This window comes from Ambystoma mexicanum, chromosome 5q (assembly GCF_040938575.1).
Source record: "Ambystoma mexicanum isolate Mex_15411 chromosome 5q, UKY_AmexF1_1, whole genome shotgun sequence".
Classification (NCBI taxonomy): domain Eukaryota; kingdom Metazoa; phylum Chordata; class Amphibia; order Caudata; family Ambystomatidae; genus Ambystoma; species Ambystoma mexicanum.
The window spans coordinates 413024609-413045985 of record NC_090933.1 but is presented as its reverse complement, the minus strand read 5'-3'; the positions used below and the strand labels follow the sequence as shown (position 1 = coordinate 413045985).

Sequence of the window (21377 nt, the reverse complement as noted above, 5' to 3'; positions counted from 1 at the left end):
GCCTCTCTAAGCACAGTGAGAGGGAGACCACGTCTGGTTGCCCCCAGGATACCTAGGGTTACCAATCCCAGGTTCCTTAACAAATAGTTTTACAAAGGTAGCGGGCGCCCCTCTCTCGCAAGAACAGACATGATAACCTGTTCAGTGGTTATTAACCACTTGAGAGTTCGCAGCCACTGCTTTTACTCACTGTGCCTTTCACAGATGGGAAATATCCATTTGCATATCACTCTTTGTCCTGCCCAGGGCAGTCCAGCACCGAAATACAATGGCAATTCCAATCTGAACGAGAGTACCACCAGCAACCCCATACACGTGTTTCACCCTTAAGGAACCTGGGATTGGTAACCCTAGGTCTCCTGGGGGCAACCAGACGTGGTCTCCCTCTCACTGTGCTTAGAGAGGCATCAGCTTCACCTCACTGATGATCCCCAACAAGGGTGAAACACGTGTATGGGGTTGCTGGTGGTACTCTCGTTCAGATTGGAATTGCCATTGTATTTCGGTGCTGGACTGCCCCTGGGCAGGACAAAGACTGATATGCAAATGGATATTTCCCAACTGTGAAAGGCACAGTGAGTAAAAGCAGTGGCTGCGAACTCTCAAGTGGTTAATAACCACTGAACAGGTTATCATGTCTGTTCTTGCGAGAGAGGGGCGCCCGCTACCTTTGTAATACTATTTGTTAAGGAACCTGGGATTGGTAACCCTAGGTCTCCTGGGGGCAACCAGACGTGGTCTCCCTCTCACTGTGCTTAGAGAGGCATCAGCTTCACCTCACTGATGATCCCCAACAAGGGTGAAACACGTGTATGGGGTTGCTGGTGGTACTCTCGTTCAGATTGGAATCGCCATTGTATTTCGGTGCTGGACTGCCCCTGGGCAGGACAAAGACTGATATGCAAATGGATATTTCCCATCTGTGAAAGGCACAGTGAGTAAAAGCAGTGGCTGCGAACTCTCAAGTGGTTAATAACCACTGAACAGGTTATCATGTCTGTTCTTGCGAGAGAGGGGCGCCCGCTACCTTTGTAATACTATTTGTTAAGGAACCTGGGATTGGTAACCCTAGGTCTCCTGGGGGCAACCAGACGTGGTCTCCCTCTCACTGTGCTTAGAGAGGCATCAGCTTCACCTCACTGATGATCCCCAACAAGGGTGAAACACGTGTATGGGGTTGCTGGTGGTACTCTCGTTCAGATTGGAATTGCCATTGTATTTCGGTGCTGGACTGCCCCTGGGCAGGACAAAGACTGATATGCAAATGGATATTTCCCATCTGTGAAAGGCACAGTGAGTAAAAGCAGTGGCTGCGAACTCTCAAGTGGTTAATAACCACTGAACAGGTTATCATGTCTGTTCTTGCGAGAGAGGGGCGCCCGCTACCTTTGTAATACTATTTGTTAAGGAACCTGGGATTGGTAACCCTAGGTCTCCTGGGGGCAACCAGACGTGGTCTCCCTCTCACTGTGCTTAGAGAGGCATCAGCTTCACCTCACTGATGATCCCCAACAAGGGTGAAACACGTGTATGGGGTTGCTGGTGGTACTCTCGTTCAGATTGGATTTGCCATTGTATTTCGGTGCTGGACTGCCCCTGGGCAGGACAAAGACTGATATGCAAATGGATATTTCCCATCTGTGAAAGGCACAGTGAGTAAAAGCAGTGGCTGCGAACTCTCAAGTGGTTAATAACCACTGAACAGGTTATCATGTCTGTTCTTGCGAGAGAGGGGCGCCCGCTACCTTTGTAATACTATTTGTTAAGGAACCTGGGATTGGTAACCCTAGGTCTCCTGGGGGCAACCAGACGTGGTCTCCCTCTCACTGTGCTTAGAGAGGCATCAGCTTCACCTCACTGATGATCCCCAACAAGGGTGAAACACGTGTATGGGGTTGCTGGTGGTACTCTCGTTCAGATTGGAATTGCCATTGTATTTCGGTGCTGGACTGCCCCTGGGCAGGACAAAGACTGATATGCAAATGGATATTTCCCATCTGTGAAAGGCACAGTGAGTAAAAGCAGTGGCTGCGAACTCTCAATTGGTTAATAACCACTGAACAGGTTATCATGTCTGTTCTTGCGAGAGAGGGGCGCCCGCTACCTTTGTAATACTATTTGTTAAGGAACCTGGGATTGGTAACCCTAGGTCTCCTGGGGGCAACCAGACGTTTTCTCCCTCTCACTGTGCTTAGAGAGGCATCAGCTTCACCTCACTGATGATCCCCAACAAGGGTGAAACACGTGTATGGGGTTGCTGGTGGTACTCTCGTTCAGATTGGAATTGCCATTGTATTTCGGTGCTGGACTGCCCCTGGGCAGGACAAAGACTGATATGCAAATGGATATTTCCAATCTGTGAAAGGCACAGTGAGTAAAAGCAGTGGCTGCGAACTCTCAAGTGGTTAATAACCACTGAACAGGTTATCATGTCTGTTCTTGCGAGAGAGGGGCGCCCGCTACCTTTGTAATACTATTTGTTAAGGAACCTGGGATTGGTAACCCTAGGTCTCCTGGGGGCAACCAGACGTGGTCTCCCTCTCACTGTGCTTAGAGAGGCATCAGCTTCACCTCACTGATGATCCCCCAACAAGGGTGAAACACGTGTATGGGGTTGCTGGTGGTACTCTCGTTCAGATTGGAATTGCCATTGTATTTCGGTGCTGGACTGCCCCTGGGCAGGACAAAGACTGATATGCAAATGGATATTTCCCATCTGTGAAAGGCACAGTGAGTAAAAGCAGTGGCTGCGAACTCTCAAGTGGTTAATAACCACTGAACAGGTTATCATGTCTGTTCTTGCGAGAGAGGGGCGCCCGCTACCTTTGTAATACTACATTTGTAGCAATTTGAAGTGGAAGGCTGGGGTGCACTTTGTGACTGCTGTCCACTATCAATCGCAAGTCCATCATGTGTTGCTGAAGTTTATTTTTGGCTTGCTCCCAATGTATGGTCCCAGGCGGCATGCAGGTGCATCTGTGAGTGGATTTTTGATTGGCTCCATTTGCACATTAAGTTACCTGCACTGGCATCTACTCCTTCTCCCCTTCCTTCTCCCTCCTCTCGCGACACCTCCTGCCTTTCCTCCTCTGCTCATTAAATGTATTTTCAATGATCTGTGTGTTCTGAGGGAGATGCTCACATACTAGCATCCATCTCGCCACTGTATTCCGAGGATTCCGATTGGCTGTCGTCCTCTCAACGTTTCCAGTTCGTGTGCTGATCAGAAATGCATGGCCACGGATGGTGCAGTAACTGGAGAATTCAAACAGCCTCTTCAGACGGAGCTTTCAAGTTCTTGGGAGTCAGGGTTTTTGCATGTGGCTTTGGCGGGGATCTCTCATAGCTGGCTAGATGCCACCCCTGTGTCTCTACAGCTGCAATTCCCCGTGGACAAACCGCAGGCGTGATTGCAATCCTGCACACACACACAGCTGTAGAAAATGATGCAGCCTAACGGCCAGATGCGGTCACTCCACCGGGGAGGAAATTGCACATACGCCAAAGGACTCGGGGCATGTGTACTTACTCATTTCTCCAGGCGGTGGCGACATGGTGCACAGGCTAGCTTACCTTTCTGCCTTTGTTACGCGAGGGAAAGGGTCTAGTAGGTTGGCTATGGCATGGCTACGAGATACTGAACCGTTTATATGCGTCTCCTATATGGCTGCCACCCTCTCGAGAAGGGGATCACATTATTGGAAAACAGGCACAGGGGCTGCATTTCAAAGCAACACTGTGCTAGTAGCCTACTGCGGACAGAGGTCTGCAAGCTTAGGCTCTTCAGATGTCTTGGACTACTGCTCCCATCCGCCCTAGCCAGCATTATTCATGGTGTGGGATGATGGGCATTGTAGTTTAAAACATCTGCAGAGCCAAAGGTTGCAGCCCCCTGACCGAGGGCATGGCTAGCATAGGATGGCATGCGTACAAGCCAACTGCTTTTGCGCTGTTTTTGTCAAATATAACAGGTATCTCTGCATTATTTCTTGAATGTTATGATTACTATTGCTGTGTGTAGTACATTGTTTAGTGGATGTTGTATGACGCATCTATCATCCAACTCTAAACATTCTCTTTCTGACGTCTGGTTCGATAGCAAAGTTGGTTGATGTGCCTGCTGCTGATATCTGTGAGCAACACGCAGGTCAAAAGTTTGCAACAGGCAGCAATCATTGCGCAAACATTTCTTCACACTGCTGCTTTAAGCGCGAGCCTGGTTTGATCTCCGCTGACACAAGCTCATTATGTGCCGAGTGATACATGTCATTGACATTCACATGACCCGGGCAGTCGGGCAAATACGGGCCTTTTCTGCTGACGGCTTTCCCGCGCAAACCCCCAAGGTGCTTCCTAAAAGGGCTTCTGCTGCTACCCTTGTATACGGCGTCATGTCGAGAAAGTGCTGAACTTCCGCCTGTTGCGTTTTGGCATCAAACTAGCACTTAAGCAATCCATTACCGCCAGGCTGTTAACCTCTCCTCGGCTCTTCTACTTCTCTCGTCAGGAAGGAAGTGAAAGCACTGCTCCTGAAAGAGCACCTGGCGGCCAGGGATTGTTTATTCATTCATAGCCCTCCTGGCCTCCTGCCGACCAGGCCGCTGCCTTCCAGCTATATATGAAACACATAAATGCACACAGACTCTTGGCCCCGAGGCGCATGCGGTCAGTCACATCACAGAATATGGTCAAAGGCAAACACGTCGTCGCAACGAATACTAAAGAATGCATGCGCTATGCCAGGCCTAAGTGATCCCTACATAGGGTCATAACGTGCACCTGAGAACGGGATTTACAAAGGAATCCGGTGTTGCCAGAACATGTGTGTATGCTACACCTTATTCCCAAAAGAGGCCGCATACCCGCAAATCGGGGGTTTCCCCTGTCTCGGGGTTGAAGTTTAGTGAATGTGGGGGTGTTACTCTGCCCCATTCAGACACCCTCACCCTCACACATGCCCCCGGGGACACCTCTTTTGCTGGTCTTGAAGCAAGTTGCTGTGCGTGACGTATGATATGAAAGAAAGATCATGAAGCCTTTTCTAAATCCCTCTCGCTCCCTTTCCTGAATGTATAAATTGAACCTAGGGGTCTTTGTACTGGCTAGTGCGCTAATTGGCGCTGCCACAGAAATGCAGATTAGTACAAGATAGTAATGATATGCTATTAGTTGGATGTGCTGCGTCAAAAACACTTCTAATGGTACCCCCTAGTAAGAACCAGGAAACATAGGATGAACAATGAGATGAAAGTAGATTTGACGCGCAGATCCCACGTTAGTTGAATGGCTGTGTTATATTGCCGTGATTATACACTCACAATGAGTCTGTTAGTTGCAAAAGGAACTTGATATTTATTTTGCTTGTAGAGAAAATCAGCCAACCCGTGTTTCGACCCTCTGGGTCGTTGTCAAGGCAAAACTGTGTGGTATGGGATATAACCAATATGGCTGTCTGAGTAATATCCACTTTGGAAGGTAGGTTGCAATACCGACCCCTTGCTGTACTTTCGAACTAAGAGCTGGGGATTTAACCCATTAACTTGACTTTTAGCACTTCATACTACCATTAGTTATCTCATTGAAGACCTTATCCATAATTAATTCCTTTTGTTCAAAACTCGTTACCCGCCATTCAGGGTCGATACTGCAACCTACCTTCCAAGGTGGATATTACTCAGACAGCCATATTGGTTATATCCCATAACACACATTTTTGCCTTGACAACGACCCAGAGGGTGGAAACACGTGTCGGCTGATTTTCTCTACAAGCAAAATAAATATCAAGTTCCTTTGCAACTAACAGACTCATTGTGAATTTACAATCACGGCAATATAACACAGCCAATCAACTAACGTGGGATCTGCGCGTCAAATCTACTTTCATCTCATTGTTCATCCTACCTTTCCTGAATGTGTTGTCGCTTGCTCATACATGAGTAAGTCGCACTTTACTTACTGCTATAAAAAGCTTGCTTTATCAAGCCTTAATGTTACCATGCACAGGAGATGGTTCAGGATTTGAATTGTCATTATTTTGGCATATGTGACTGTTGAATAAGCGGGGCGGCTATAGGCAGGCTCAAACTGGCCTATAGGGCAATAGGCCCATGGGCGAACCAAAAACGCAGAATGCTAGGGTGGGCCCGTTATTTTGGTCAAAGTGGCCCACTTCTTTGGCCCATGTGGGCCAGTTTGATGAGTTACTTCAGTATGTGGTTAGTAGCATTGACCATTTTTGCTGAATAAATATTCTTTAAATTGCACCATTTGCATCGCATTTTATCAAGAAACTCCCCCTTGGGTACTATTCAAACAGTCTGTCACAAAAGGGATCAATTGCCTCTTGTAACTGTGGGCCACGTTTTCATTGGTGCCCGAGACCTTTCTAAGCCCCAGTCCGCCCCTGGCTATAGATGGCAAATCATGCACTTCTGTGGTGCCAGGTAGACACCAGGACGTGCTATTTCCTTGAGTTGTTAACAAACACACCTGGGTTTGCCTGTCCAAGGTGTCAGTAGGCCGAGAACCTGGTACATTATGAAAGTTGACAATATGATACTACGGCAAAGGTGATTGAATGCGGTTTTACAATGAATATGAATTCAATGTGGTTCTCCCCCCCACCCCTGCAACCCTCCCCACAGACAAGCTAGGCAAGATCGGTCTTGGAAAGCCAACATTCATATTCACTACACAAGCCACAACAAAATGATAAAAAACGGTCTTTTGCATTGACTCAAATCTGCTATTTCACATATGGTTTGTGGTTGTATTAAGGTGAACCACGAGTATGAGAAATATTTACTGTCTGTGTCTGCGTTTTGGTGAATGAAAGTTTGCAAATACAATATTTGTTGTCCAAGTACTTTGTATCTGGTGATGCTGCCTCTTTTGACTGACTACGGGCACACTAACATCTCGACCCCCAGTCATCGGCTCCTGTGCTCGTTTTCACAGCTGGGCGGCTCTTTGTGGGTTGGGAAACTTCCATAAGGGCCCGACTCGCTTGGAGTGGCTGACACTCAGCATTTACCACCCAAGAACCCCAAAAACTCCTGCAGCCTTCTCAGACAAGTTAAACTCTACACCCCAAGCAATATTTCCCTTGCTATTTGAGTCATGTACTAAGTATAAAATAGGCTTTAGTAGAACGCATGGCATCTTTGTTTCAGGGCTTTCCCACCATGCATTCATTGTGACTCTTTCTTCCTTTCTTGAGACTAACATTAACACTATGCTTTCTTTACAGCCTCCTGCTTGGTGCATTTGGCGAAGCCCTGCTAGTGTACGCAGACCGGACAGGCTAATAGCGAAAAGGACAAACCTGGACAAAGGAGCTAAAACTGCCCACTCAATCAGGACAATGTACCCAAATCAAAAGCGACATCACCAAGGATCCTGAGCTGAATCCATTCGCTGATCCTTCAGCTAGTTTGGAAATGGACTTTGGGAGCGGAGGGACCGCACGGTGTGTCATGTTTGAGTTGAACTAAAACAGTGGCAACGCTGCTGTTTGCACAAGCCGGCGTGAAGGAAAGGATCCTGCATTGTGTCTACGCGAGAAGTTGATGCTTAGCTTAGAGTTATTCCCGCTGAGTTTAATCACTTGAATCTTCTGCAGAAGCAATGACTGTGCCGTCAGCTGTGGACACCACAGACTTTCGCAAAGAGTTGGGGAAAATCACTCACCCAGCGACAATGCAGATGTATGTAATGGTGGCCTGTAAGACCATTGCATAAGCCTTTAAAACAACACTGTGGCTTCTTTGGCTCGCCCAGCCTGATGGTAACACTGTGTACGCATTATCCGTCTGGTTGGGGGTAGGCCTGTACACTGCTTGCAGATCATGTCTTTTGAAGGAGCTGGGTGCAGAAGATAATAGACGAAGTCTAGTTGCAAGGGCAACCAGTGTGATGTATCCTGCAAGTGTCTTTTCCTTTCCCAGGGTCAGCACATTTCTCTTGAACTGTGATTAAAGGGAGATCCCATTGGTTTACATTTCTAATAGATAGGAGGTATCGCTGGGTTCAAGAAACTACAGAGCATGCAGCTAAAAGACTGAACTCACGTCATACTTACTGGGCAAAAGAAGTTTCAACAGACATTTACATTTTTTTTTACAATCAAGATTTGCAATAAGAAGATTTGATTGCTAACGTTTTTCAAGAAAATTGTAAGACCATGGAAAAATATACAGGGTGGTGAAAATGAACATGCAGTAGGAAGGCATGGGCATAAAAAAAAACTGTTATACAAATGTTGTAATAAAATAAATGAAAAGCCCATGCTTGCTGTTAATTAGTCACTGCCGCAGATATCTGAGGTTTCGTGCTGTAGATCACATGTGCTTCTGAAACACAGAATTAATCGTTAGTATAGTGGTATAGGAAGTCGTAACATACCCCGTCTTGCTTAGAATGGCTTTGTCAATTGGTTTTTACCTCGGAGAAAGAGGAAATGTACCTCTCTATGGTTCCCACTTTATTCAGGCCCAATGACATTTGCTCCTCTTTACGCACTTACCTTGCAAAGTCTGCACACATGAGACAAGATATTTGATCAAAAGATATAGAAGACGTAGGCTCTCGTTGGTGTTTAAATTTTAGGTTGATTAAGTAAATTAACTATCCTATTGTATTATCCACTGATGACTTTAAGTAAAAAAAAATACATATATATATATATATATATTTATATATGTCAAAATGAAGCTTTTCGAAGGAAAGGCAACCAGTGGAATGCACTCCAGAGAGCAGCTGCAACAGGAGAAAAATATCCCTGCTGCGATTAAGTGGAAAAGACACCTCAATATTTCCTGGCAGCACGTTTTCTTTATTAATATAAATGCATCAGGAAAAGGAACCAAAAAAGAACGACGCGTTTCGCAGTATGCAAACCGCTTGATCACGAAGGTTTACAAACAACACAGATGATGGACTGCAATTTAACCCCTAACAACTCTCTGATTGTGCATGGAGAGTGTCTACCTGCTAGAAGCCGCTTGTTTAGCATGTTTTGTCAGGCAGCCATCTTGGAACAATTAGATAGTATACATTTCTCATAGGAAAATGCAGACAACTTCCTCTAACATACGAGACATAGATGACAGTACTGCAATGTTTTAAAATGAATTCACAATTTCAAAACCCATGCCGAAAGGGCAATAATGATGCCGCTTAAAATAAAGCAACTTCATAAAAAAAAACATTTGTTTTTCAGATTCCATCTTTTTGTGTGTCCTTTATACATTAACATTACATGAAAAGAGAAAATAATCAAATACTGCTCCTGGCTGCCTAGTGGAAATCAAAAGTGGGGGTAGCCTTTGTAGAGTGCAGATCGGCTAAGTGCTCTCCGTCCATGCATGTACCTCTCCTATGAATATAGGGCTCTGTAGTCAGTTGTTTAGTCTGTGGATTATAGTATCCTAATTGTATAAAATAAAGAGTATCTCTATTAATTTATATTTCTCACCGAGTCTGAGGTACATGCATGGGCTGCTGATTTTTTTAAAACTAGAGCGGAAAAAGTTTCCTCTTATAAAGTGCAAAGTGCGTACAAACATTGCTTAATTATAAAGTGCTAAGTGCATAAAATATCCAAATTCATAAAATGACCTATAAGTCATATTAGTAAGAAGTTAGCCCATGTACATGCATCCTTATGTTTAAAAGAAGGAAGGTATTACAAATACAGTATAAAAACCCTAGGTAATTTGTCCATGTAGAATTGTCACAGATTTAACACAATAAAGCAGGTAAAAACCAGTCCAAAAATCTCTGTTGTAAGAGCCACTTAAAATAAGTACCAAAACCTATGCAACTACAAGTTAAAAACAATAGTTTAAAAACACACTAAAACTGTGAGAACAGAACCCCAGACCATTATTATATATATACGTATAATAACACCTATATCGTCAAAAATTTAAGGAGTATGAAAGTTATTAATATGTGAAAATCAGAGACACATTGTACATTTCATTGCTCAGGGCATGGCACGTGCTATATACGTAACCTTGTCTGAACTTAGAAAGAAAAAGGTAAGCATATGATACATATGAGACCTGGTCAGAGCGAACCTGAGACAGTATCTACAAAAACCTCATGTGCCCAGGAAGGTATATAATTCCTCATCGAGGTTATGACCCCTGGGCTTTTTTGTCTCTAGGTCTAAAATACATCTGGTTTCCAATTGTCGTAGTGTTAATTCACGATTGCCTCCTCTGAGTGGTTTGGTGATTGTATGTATACCAAAAAAGGTGAAACCCTCTAATTTACCTGCATGTTGGTTCTTCAAATGAAGGGCCATAGGGTAAGTCGGGTCAGCATTCTTGATTGCCCTAATGTGCTGTAACACCCTTAATTTTAGTTTTCCTTTGGTGCTACCGACATACCACTTGTTGCATGGGCAGTTTAACACATATACCACATATTCAGTTTCACAAGTAATTCTAGACACAATATTAATGTTCCCTCCTAAAATGGGATGTAAATAACAATTGATGTTAACAGCATAGGTACATGCTTTACATTTAGAACATTTTTGGAAGCCCGGTCTTTTGATGTTCATCCAACTGGCTCCTGATTGGTCACCTAGAGGACTCATGAAGCTGGGTACAAGGGTATCTTTAAATGAAGACGATCTGCAGAATGTGATGTTAGTATTAGGTGCCAGTAGCTCGCCAAGATGTTCGTCCAGTTTTAAAACATGCCAATGTTTCTGTATTACTTGGTGAATATTTTGGGCACCATTGCCAAAGGTCAGAATCAGACGTGTGTCTGCATTATCCGTGATCTTCGTTCGGACAACATTGGAAACCAATAGTAGGGAACGATCCATGTCCCTAGCTTTTAAAAACGCTCTTTCCAGTACTTTGATTGGATAGCCTCGATTTTTGAACCTCTGAGCCATCAAGGCACATTTGCTGTCAAAGGTATTAATATTAGAGCAGTTTCTACGTATGCAAATAAATTCCCCATACAGAATACTCCATTTTAAGGCTGTGGGATGGCTGCTCTTCGCATGCAATGGAATGTTGGAGCTGGTAGGCATTCTATATAAGCTACTAATAAGTTCGCCATTGGCCACAGAAACTGCAATATCCAAGAACACAATGGCCCTCATTAGGACCCTGGCGCTAAGGGGTTTGCGCCAGCGTTAGCTGCGCCGACCCCTTACCGCCAACTACGAGTTCCCATAGCGCCATGGTCATTTTTCCGCCCGCTTTTTGCGGGCGTAAAAATCCATGGCGCTATGGGACCTCGGTGTTAATTACGCCACCGTAGTGTACGGTGGCGTAATTAACACCTTCCCCACTCCCATTGAGCCCTATGGGGCCGAAATGGGAATGGGGAAGGGTAAATGGGTCAATGGGGACTTACCGCCCCGCCGACCTCGGAATGGGGCGGTAAGTCCGCCATCCGCCATGGCGTAAAGGGACTTTGCGCCATGGCGGAAAAGTCCGCCGATGGCGGAAAAAATCCGCCAGGGTCGTAATGAGGGCCAATGTCCGTCTTACTGTGACTTTCTGTGAATTGTAGTTTGAGCTTGTTAGTATTCAATACCCTTACGAAGTCTAGCCATTCCTGATCACTGCCATCTCAGATCACAAACAGATCATCAATGTAACGTAGCCACAGTACTATTTTATCTGTGTGTTTGATGTTACTTGGATGCCAGACAACAAACTTCTCCCACCAGCCCATTGTCAAATTCGCATACGAGGGAGCAAACGTAGTGCCCATGGCAGTGCCTTGAAGCTGGATAAAGAACTCTTTATCAAAGAGAAAACAGTTGTTGGTTAAACAGAATTTGATCATCTCTATTATCATGAGGCCATGTTGCATATAATTCATGGATCTGGTATACAAAAAATACTTGCATACTTTGAGACCATCAGAGTGTCGGATTGATGTGTAGAGAGAGAGACCACATCTAGTGTTGTCAGCAAGTAAGACGTTTCCCATGGGATACCTTCTATTCTACTCAGAAAATCTTTCGTATCCCTTAAATAAGAGGGCAGAGTAGTAACGAAAGTAATCAATGTTTCATCCACAAATGGTGAAAGATTTTCCATATATATATATATATATATATATATATATATATATATTAATATTTTCAGAGCTGGCACCAAAGTACAGGGGTGGACAGCACTCCAGGAATAGCAATATGGAGAAATATGCACATTTGCCAGAAGAAACAACCAGTATCTCCACAAAACGAAAGTGCCCTTTATTAAAGTGCAGTGGATTCAAAATTAGCAGCCAACAACACGTTTCGCAGTAACAAATCGCTTGTTCACATAAGAGAGTCTCGACAACAAGAAGGGACTAATAAACATATCCAAGTCCCTATGGTTGCACGGCTAGAAAGTCTCCGGACCGGCATGGAAGTCCATTGAATAGCTGTGTATGCCGGCACAGACATCTTGTAATATTACAAACTAAAGGAGAGCGGCCAACAGCCCTGTTGTAAACAGGTTGTAAAAAAGTAGTAAGTCTCTCATAAACCAACTCAAGAGCGAAAAGCTACATGTGGAGAAACGCGGCATCCATTCAGACTCAGACCGCTAAATTCACTGAGTTTGCAAATCTCATATAAGCGGTTAACAGGTGTGTATTATTATGTTATACGTCTGTGGTTACTAAACAAAATAATTTTATGTTGCTATTATGCAACATTAGATAACTATGAAAGGAAAAATTCCTATTGAGACAGTGCCATAATTATCATGACAGAGGTCGTAGAGCATGACCTACTGATAAACAGAGGGCTGAAAACATTAATGTAGATGGCCAGCTCTATTGTCAGGGCATATCCTAATACAAATGTCGCTATAAAAAAACAGAAACCACAGAACAGAAATGGATAACATTGCCACATTTACCTTTAAAATATAGAGTCTGATTGGATGCCATCTTAAATAAACTCCAACACAAATTGTTTGTAAAAAGGCACATTCTCTGGCCATATGTTAAAACCACATAGATATTTTATGGAACGGAGCCTGTCGCAAATATATACATATATGTCTCTCTCTATAACATGCCCAAGTGGGCTACATGACCATGTATGATACAATCCTTATGAAAAAACATTATGACAACATGTAAAGATGTAAAAGATTATAAAAATGCAAATGTACAAAGTGCAATGTGCTTCGATCAACAAGAATATATACACTATAAATGACAGACCATATACAGTACTTACTGAAATAGTAACAATTGTACCCTGCAGATACAGCTGTCCGCTGAGAGTATCAAACCCGCAACTCCCCATCTTTGTGCAAAACTGCAATAAAGTGCCAAACACAGTGCAAACACTGCCCATGTTCAAACAGCAATAATAAAGTGCTAAGTGCATGAACAATTAAAGTGTCTAGTGCAAGTATTCCCATGTAGGAGTTACAGATACCGTCCTCAGCAGACAGCAGTAATGTACCTAGGATACCATACTCATCTCCAGAAGATGAGTTTGTCTGTTAAAACCAAATTATGTTGAACATTCTCAGAACAGGCATTTAAAAATGTTAGTCAATAAAAACAATTCATATAAGAGGCTTCAAAACCTCAGGCTCGAAACAGGTCCTTTGGAGATCAATATCTGACCAAGACTGGCCTCAAATCTACTTGAAACAGTGCCTAGATTTAGTAAAACCATGTATCACAGAGACTCTAGTATGGATTATGCTAAGTAAAGAGAAAAATAGACTCTCTTGGGATACAGGCCTGGTATAGTAAGATCAAACAATAGAATCTAAAAAACAGTAATAAACAAGTCCTCAATAAAAACAAAATGCATAAGAGAAAAAAATATTAATTACCAGCATATCTAATTGAATATCTAAAGAGTCATAATCCAAAAACCTCCAACTTAAAAAGGGTGAGAGATCTGACAGTAACAGGTGAGGCTCAGAGGCTCAGAGAGAAAAGGTTAACAGAAAAGAAGGAAGAAAAGAGAAAAGGAGGGGAAAAGTATATAAGTATATAGGTTAACAGGGGTGAGTGCACTTGTAACATCCATCGTCCAAGTCTTTTTTAACCTTCTCAAAAACAAAGAAACAAACCATTAAGAAGGAGCATGAAAAAGCGTTTTGACAATATGCAGAAATAAAAAGATGTATGATATGATATGATCGTTTATTTATATAGCGCCTATACACAATGTGTTTCAAAGCGCTTTGTATAAGAACATGTCTATAAGGCCCAAGACAGTCTCAAACAGAACATGTTGGATTACATAAGAAAAGCCATGAGGAAAGTGAGAATAGGAAATATGGCTAATCAAAATGATATTAAGTGCCCAAAAAAGTATAAAGTTCATATACCCAGTACACACCGCAGAGCGGTGAGAGGAGTTTGAGCTGAGGTTGAGCAGTCTTCGGCAGACCGCAGTCTTTCTACCGTGTTTCCTTGTGGGAGGACCCACATATACCCAGCACACACCGCGGAGCGGTGAGCAGAGTTTTGAGCTGAGGTTGAGCAGTCTTCGGCAGACCGCAGTCTTTCTACCGTGTTTCCTTGTGGGAGGACCCACATAAACCCAGCACACACCGCGGAGCGGTAAGCGGAGTTTGAGCTGAGGTTGAGCAGTCCGCGGCTGGACCCGGATGGAGCCTGCCATAACCGTCTCGCCTCGCCTCCTCAAAACTCCACTAGAGCCAGCCACAGAGGCGCAGAGACTAAGAAGTAATCACAAAGTACCCGATCTGAACCTACAGAAACCTCCGCCCACAAAAGCGAAGGTGGTAAGAATAAAGATCAATACCAACACCTCTGCAAACAAAACAGTTAAAACACTGTTCCACTTTGAAAACCCGTTTGACACCATCAGCGGTCACCTTTTATCTCTCCAATGAACCCACTCACGGAGACCGCAAATGTCAATCCTCAATTTGACTTTGCAGATTCCAACATTTCTGCACCTCGAATCAACTCAATCAACCCCTCCTCCGTGACCCCAACAAACGGTCTCACTGTGTCTCAGATCGCCACGCCGCCCGCCCTGCCTGTCGCACCTGTGCCACGGGACGCTGATATTTTCCTGAACTCACAGCTACAGAACCCCATGCCTTAGAACAAGTGAACAAACTGAATAGTCAAATTTAAAAAACATCATACTCAAAAAGGTTGACACATCCTGAAAAAGGACCTAAAAGACCCCTGCATAAATCACCAAAGGAGTTAAGAAAACCTCCTCTCAAAACTCAAACGAGGCAACACAGAAAAAAGATGCAGGGAAAAAAAACCTTCGTCACCCGCTTCTATCCAGTGCTCTTAAAGACTTTTTCAAAAAACAATGCAAAAGAAAGTTGGACCAGGATCAAGAACTTTCTGATGCCGAAATCCTGGAGGCCATCCAAGATTTACCCCCAGCGAGCAAAGCAAGAAAAGTTACAACCACAACTCTGAAAAAGACATCGCTTCAATCATCACTTGGTAAACCTACACCTGAAAAAAACACTGCAGCGTTACCCTCCCTGCTAACTCCGGACGAACAAAACACGACTATCATAGAAACACCTTGTGCGCCCGACGCTAACAACCTCCCTGCCAAGGCGATCCATATAGAGCTATCTAAAGCAGGTCTTGACTGCTTTGAAAAGAAAACGCACGTGGATGAATCCAACAAATCCACATCACTAAATGAACTAGAGACGAGGGAACACTCCCCACTACCCGACAACGTGAACAAGCCAAAAGAAAAGTCACCCACCCGACCAAAACCAGCACCTCTACCGGCTTTCAGACAGCCCTATATGCAAGATCATACGTCGATGAGCCAACCTGAACCCAACCACTCCCCACCCCAACCTAAACATTTTGACAGACACACTTCAACAGACGAGAGCTCCTCGGCCACATTGTCATTGATACCGACTACATTGAGAGGTTGATCTCCCCCGAAAAACAGGAGGCTAAGCGAAATAGCCACACCAAGCAGCAAGGAATCGCCGGCAAAAAAAACAGACCTCACAACCATCATGTCGGCTATAACAATAGCCTTAGCTCCCTTCAGAAAGCTGTATAAAACAATCAACGACTCTCTAAAAGACAGTGTCACAGTAACAGCGATGATGCACACCAAGGTTACGTTACAGCGCTAGACCAAAGAAACAAGGAATACAGAGACTCTTGGGATTCAAAGCTGACCCTTTTAGAAGAAAAACTAAAGCTTTTCAACTCCACCAGTCCTGCCAAAGCTAGATCCCTTGACAAAGAAACTCAGACAACGCCACCACCTCCGTCCGTAGAACTGGCCCCTATGTTTACAAGAATAAAAGATAAACATCCTTGTCCATCAACCACGGCTACCAAACCTACGTCACCAAGTGACAGTCAACAAAAACCCACTCCCACTACGAAAAAGCAACCCCTTCTGAAACTTGCTAGCAGTGTCCGACCAGATGCCATTCACTCGGAAACAGTGATTGCCTTCGACCCATTGCTGCCCTAAAAAAAATGAAAAAAAAATAGCGGGAGAGAGACACAGTGCTCTATACCAAAACCAAAATACTAACAACATAGAGGTACATTGTACCTCCTCCCCCAAGACTGCGGAGGAATTTATGGCTCGAAGCTCTCTGATCGACTTAACTCAACATTGGGACATAACAGACAACCCGGAATTCAAACCGAAACTTTAAACAAAACCAAGACACAGGTCTTGAGCCCATTACTCCACCCATCAATGGTTAAAACCATACCTGCATCCCCAAATTCTCATCCAGAGCATAAAGACACTACAGCAACACCGAACCACTTGGGAAGCAATCAACTCTCCCAAAAAAGGATGACAAATCCCCCGACCATCCCAGCTGTTACTAACCAAGCCAAACAATGAAAAACCTCGTCAGCCCACTTGAAAGAGGACCTACCAAGACCAAAGGACCCATCAATAAGATCTATCCGCCTCTTTAAAATAGAACAAAAAGCTATGGACGAACATTACATGATCTTAAATAGAAGAACAGTCCTCAAAATACTAAAACAAGTGGACATGCTTCAGGCCTTAAAGACGATTTCACCCTGATCGAGCCTGATGGCTTACCTTCACATCAAAAACCTGGCACTTCGTGAGATCCCCCAAGATGTCTACGCCGAACTAGCCCTTTTGGGCTTCACCCTCTACGAGATCCCAGTCGCGACCACGATCGATAAGCAGGCAGACAACCACAGAAAATCCCCTAGCAAAAACTACAGATATAAATAGCGAACGGAGGACCTATACAGGCCGGCAGGCCGGCAAGAAGGGGAAGAAGCCCACCACCACTAAGAAAAACTGACCATAGATACAATAGATCAACTTTGGAACGGACAAACACAATTGACCAATTGAAACACGCTTTAACTGATAACGGAAGAGACCAATCAAGAAGAGAAGTCAGAAACTACAACGATCTTAGGAGACATCAAGCCCCCCCTAAACTCACCACGAACCCGACACCAAGACCGTAGAACTTCACTGCAACATGTAAGTGACCGAAAAAAAACATCAGAACCCTCTACAACTCGCCCAGAAGAAGCGCCAAAGAACGGCATTTGGTCAGGGATATGCGATGCCTTAACACCAGGCCTTAAAAGATAGCAACCACCAAGGGGTGCCATCTCATCATCACAGCTACCCTGTCTCAACCACGACGGCCTCCCAAAAACCACTCTTGGGAGGCCTTAAATACGATTTCATAGCCTAATGGAACACTAGAGGCCACATCCACCTAACTAAACCTGACAGTCACGACTTGGGAGCACACGACATTCTATGCCTCCAGGAAACCTGGTTGCTGTAAAAACAGGCGCTCAACGGCTATACTATCGAAATCTCACCAGCCTCTAATGTGCCCTTAGGCTTACTGTCATCAGGTCTACTGATAGCTACCCGCCTAGGATCAGGCATAGCCATCACAAAGAAAATAGCAGAAAGCTACGAACTCTTGGCCGTCCTTACTACATGGACTCATGAAACTCCAGCTGAAAGAACATCTCTTCCCGACTCTTTAGCTATCATCAATGTTTATTGGAATCCCCAAAAAACATACCAGCAAACTTCTGTGACGCAGTAGCCAACATCATTGACGAAATTGCGATCAAACACCTGACCCCAAACATTCTTATCTGTGGAGACCTCAACGCAAATTGCACTGCCTCTAACCTGCCAAAGATGAACTCATTGCCCCTTACCCCATCGTAAGTAAGGGGACAGGCATGGCTAAACCTAATGAAGTCTAGGAACCTCCGGAACGCAGCAACTGTAAGCAGTGACCACACCCTGATACCTACGTGGGAGCATGACAGATCATCAGCCACACTCAACTACATTTTCATGTCTGAAACCATTTACCTTTGTATAAACTCCTTTGAAGTAATCAGAACTAAGGCCAGTGATCACAACCTGCTGAACCTTACCTGCAGTACTAGCGCCCAATCTCATCAAACCTACAAACCATCCATTGAGACCAATTCCCAACAAACCCATCTGCGTATGACCACCACAGACATCCGAAAGCTGTCGGACAAATACAAAAGCTTAACGTCCGACGTTGAAGCTCAAGATGCAACTTTCAGGGCCAGGTACATTCCCCTGCTCATCGCCTTCAAAAAGCCTAGGAGAAATCCCCACAATCCTATACCTAACCACAATCATACTTGCAACACGAATTTAGTAACCAAACGAAGACTCCTAAGGAAACTAAAGAGAGAAGCAGTCACCCTGAACACAACAACGCTGTGGGAATCTTTACGCTCAGAGACGAGAAAATACAAACAGTGGCTCAGAACCACTAGACTCGCCCTTTACCAGACCGACGCAGAAAACATGCTTAAGGCACTAACCAACAAAAAACCCTGGGAATTCTGGTCACTCATTAACAATTCAAACCAACATCCCAACAGCCAAATGATCAACTCAGTCTCAGAAACTAACTGGACTAAACACTTCTCTCAACTCTTCGAGTCCCCCACAACGAACACCAGCCTAATCAATCGATCGGCAGACGGAAACTGGGTGGACCTCTCAGACAAAGAAGAGATAAAAAAAGTCATCCTAAGGCTGAAGCTGTCGAGAGCACCAGGACCCAACGGGCTTGCCAACTCTGACCTGAAACAACATCCGGACGACTGGTCAACTGTAATTAGCATGATCTTCAAGGACTGCAAAGAAAGGAAAATAATTCCAGATTCCTGGACCCGTGCAGTCAGCGTCCCGATCTTCAAAAAGGGTATCAGAGAAGAACCTTCCAACTACTGGCCTATAGCCCTTCTTGACATCATCGGTAAGGTCTTTGCAACAATTCTTCTGAGCCACTTCCAGAAATGGGTTCACACATCTCCGAGCGCTGATCCACTCCAAACGGGGTTACAGAAGAACGCCAGCACAGGAGCCAACATAATGCTTTTGAACATTATCAAAGAAAAAGTTCTGACAGGAGCACCGCGAGTTTTTCTAGCATTTGTCGACCTATCTCAAGCCTTTGACAGAGTCGACAGGCAAAAACTATGGGTCAAACTAAAGGCGTGGAACTGTCCGGAAGCAATCCTTGACCCTATAATCGCCCTCCACTCCAACACCAACGTCTCTGTTCGTCTAAACCATCAAGGCCTACTTTCTGACCCTATACCTACCCACCGCGGAGTGAAGCAAGGTTGCCCGTTGGCGCCTGCTCTCTTCATATCTTTCCTCTGCGACTTCAAAGGCACCCAAGTTAAGATCAGGTCCTTTCCACCCAAAGTGGGAAATTTAAGGGTCCCAAGACTTCTATACACTGACAACCTCATACTATTGGACCATACCCAGGTTGGTCTCCAGCGCCAACTCGACAACCTTGTGCAATACACTAAAGACAACAACCTCGAGATCAACAAATCAAAAATTAAAATCCTGATTTGCCAAAAACTGGGGAACAAAAAGAAAGAGCTTACAGTGGTACTTGCACCAGTCCGAAATAGAAATTGGCCCAACATTTAAGTACCTGGGAGTCCAAATCAACAGCACCAAGAAAGCTCTGAGCATGCAGCAAACACTATGGGCAAAGACCAAGAACCTAACTGCCCAACTACGAGCAGTTGACAGAAAATACGGAAAATTCTCCTTGTTAGCCGCCATTCAGTTCTACAAGGCAAAAGTGATCCCGTCACTGATTTACGGCATGGACGCAACACCAGAAATCCCGTCCTCGCTGTGGACAAAACTGGAAGGTTTCATTTGGAGAGCAGTTCTAGGACTTCCTAACTCCACATCTTCTGCTGCAATTAAGACGCGACCTAGGTCTACTCTCACTGAACGCAGTCGTGGCCCAACGTACCATGCAACTGTTTAGAAAAATTCAACACCCTGAGAGCCTCCAAATCTACCGTATGATCGCTGAGGAAGTCGCCAAAGGAAGCAACCAGTTCTTAAATGACTGGGTCAAGACACAAAAACAAATACTACAGGAGATAGCCTGCTCAGAAGAAGAACTATTGCAAAATCCACTAAGAATCAAATAAAAAATGGAATGATTAGATTGGATAAACACCCACGAGAAAGCAGTCACAAACAGACTGCTGAGTCAGCTGCCACCGACCTTCAATAAACTTAAGGAACCCATGGCTTACTGCGCAAAATACCCGAGTAAACCTTTAATGAAAACCTTACTGAAAGCACGCCTTAACCTGCTACCTACTCAGGAAATGTTAGCAATTAGGACAGCCAGCAAAGAGAAAGCATGTCGACTCTGCGAAGATCCGCAAAACACAGAATCACTCAGACACCTTCTGATGTCCTGTCCGGCACTAAAACAAGAAAGGAAAGCCTTTTTCGGCCCTCTACTCTTAAACTCTTTTGTCGACGACGAAGACACATGGTGGAACCGTCTCATCACAGGAGCCCAAACCAGATGGTCAATAACGACGGCTAAACTCCTAAACATCGCTATGGAGAAGACTAAACAACCGTCTGGCCTCCCCACAACCTCCACCTGAAAACATACGCAAATGGAAGATCCTTTCACTTCACTTACTTCTAGCGCCTTCTCTACTTCCTTTTAGTTCCGAACAGTGGAAGCCGCTAAACTTCATGATTTTCTTCTCTCTACTGCTGAGAACGTCCTTGTAAAAATCTAAAATGATTATACACAAGTAATAACATTTTTTTTTTTAAAGTATGAAGTTCCTCATCCAGATTATGACCTTTCAGGCTTTTTCTCTCCAAGTCCAGAATGTGTTTTATTTCCCGTTGTCTTAACATAAGTTCACGATTACCACCTCTTGGTAGTTCTGGGACTGAGCTAATGCCAAAATATCCTAGACCATCGAGTTTACTGGCATGTTGTGTTTTAAATTGTACCGCCATAGGGTAGGACGGATCAAAGTTCTTGATGGCCCTCATGTG

At 44.4% G+C, this 21377-nt stretch overlaps 1 protein-coding gene across 3 annotated transcripts in view; it reads left to right on the top strand.

Moving 5' to 3' along the window:
- The window catches only part of TMEM241 (transmembrane protein 241), a 1254706-nt gene extending 1246421 nt beyond the window's left edge, over window positions 1-8285 (top strand). For all 3 annotated transcript variants that reach the window (XM_069620899.1, XM_069620898.1, XM_069620897.1), the window contains one exon: window positions 7251-8285. In XM_069620899.1, the coding sequence (XP_069477000.1) occupies window positions 7251-7308 (58 nt within the window). In that variant the 3' untranslated portion in view covers window positions 7309-8285. The remainder of the gene's footprint in view (window positions 1-7250) is intronic.
- The last annotated feature ends 13092 nt before the right edge of the window (window positions 8286-21377 follow it).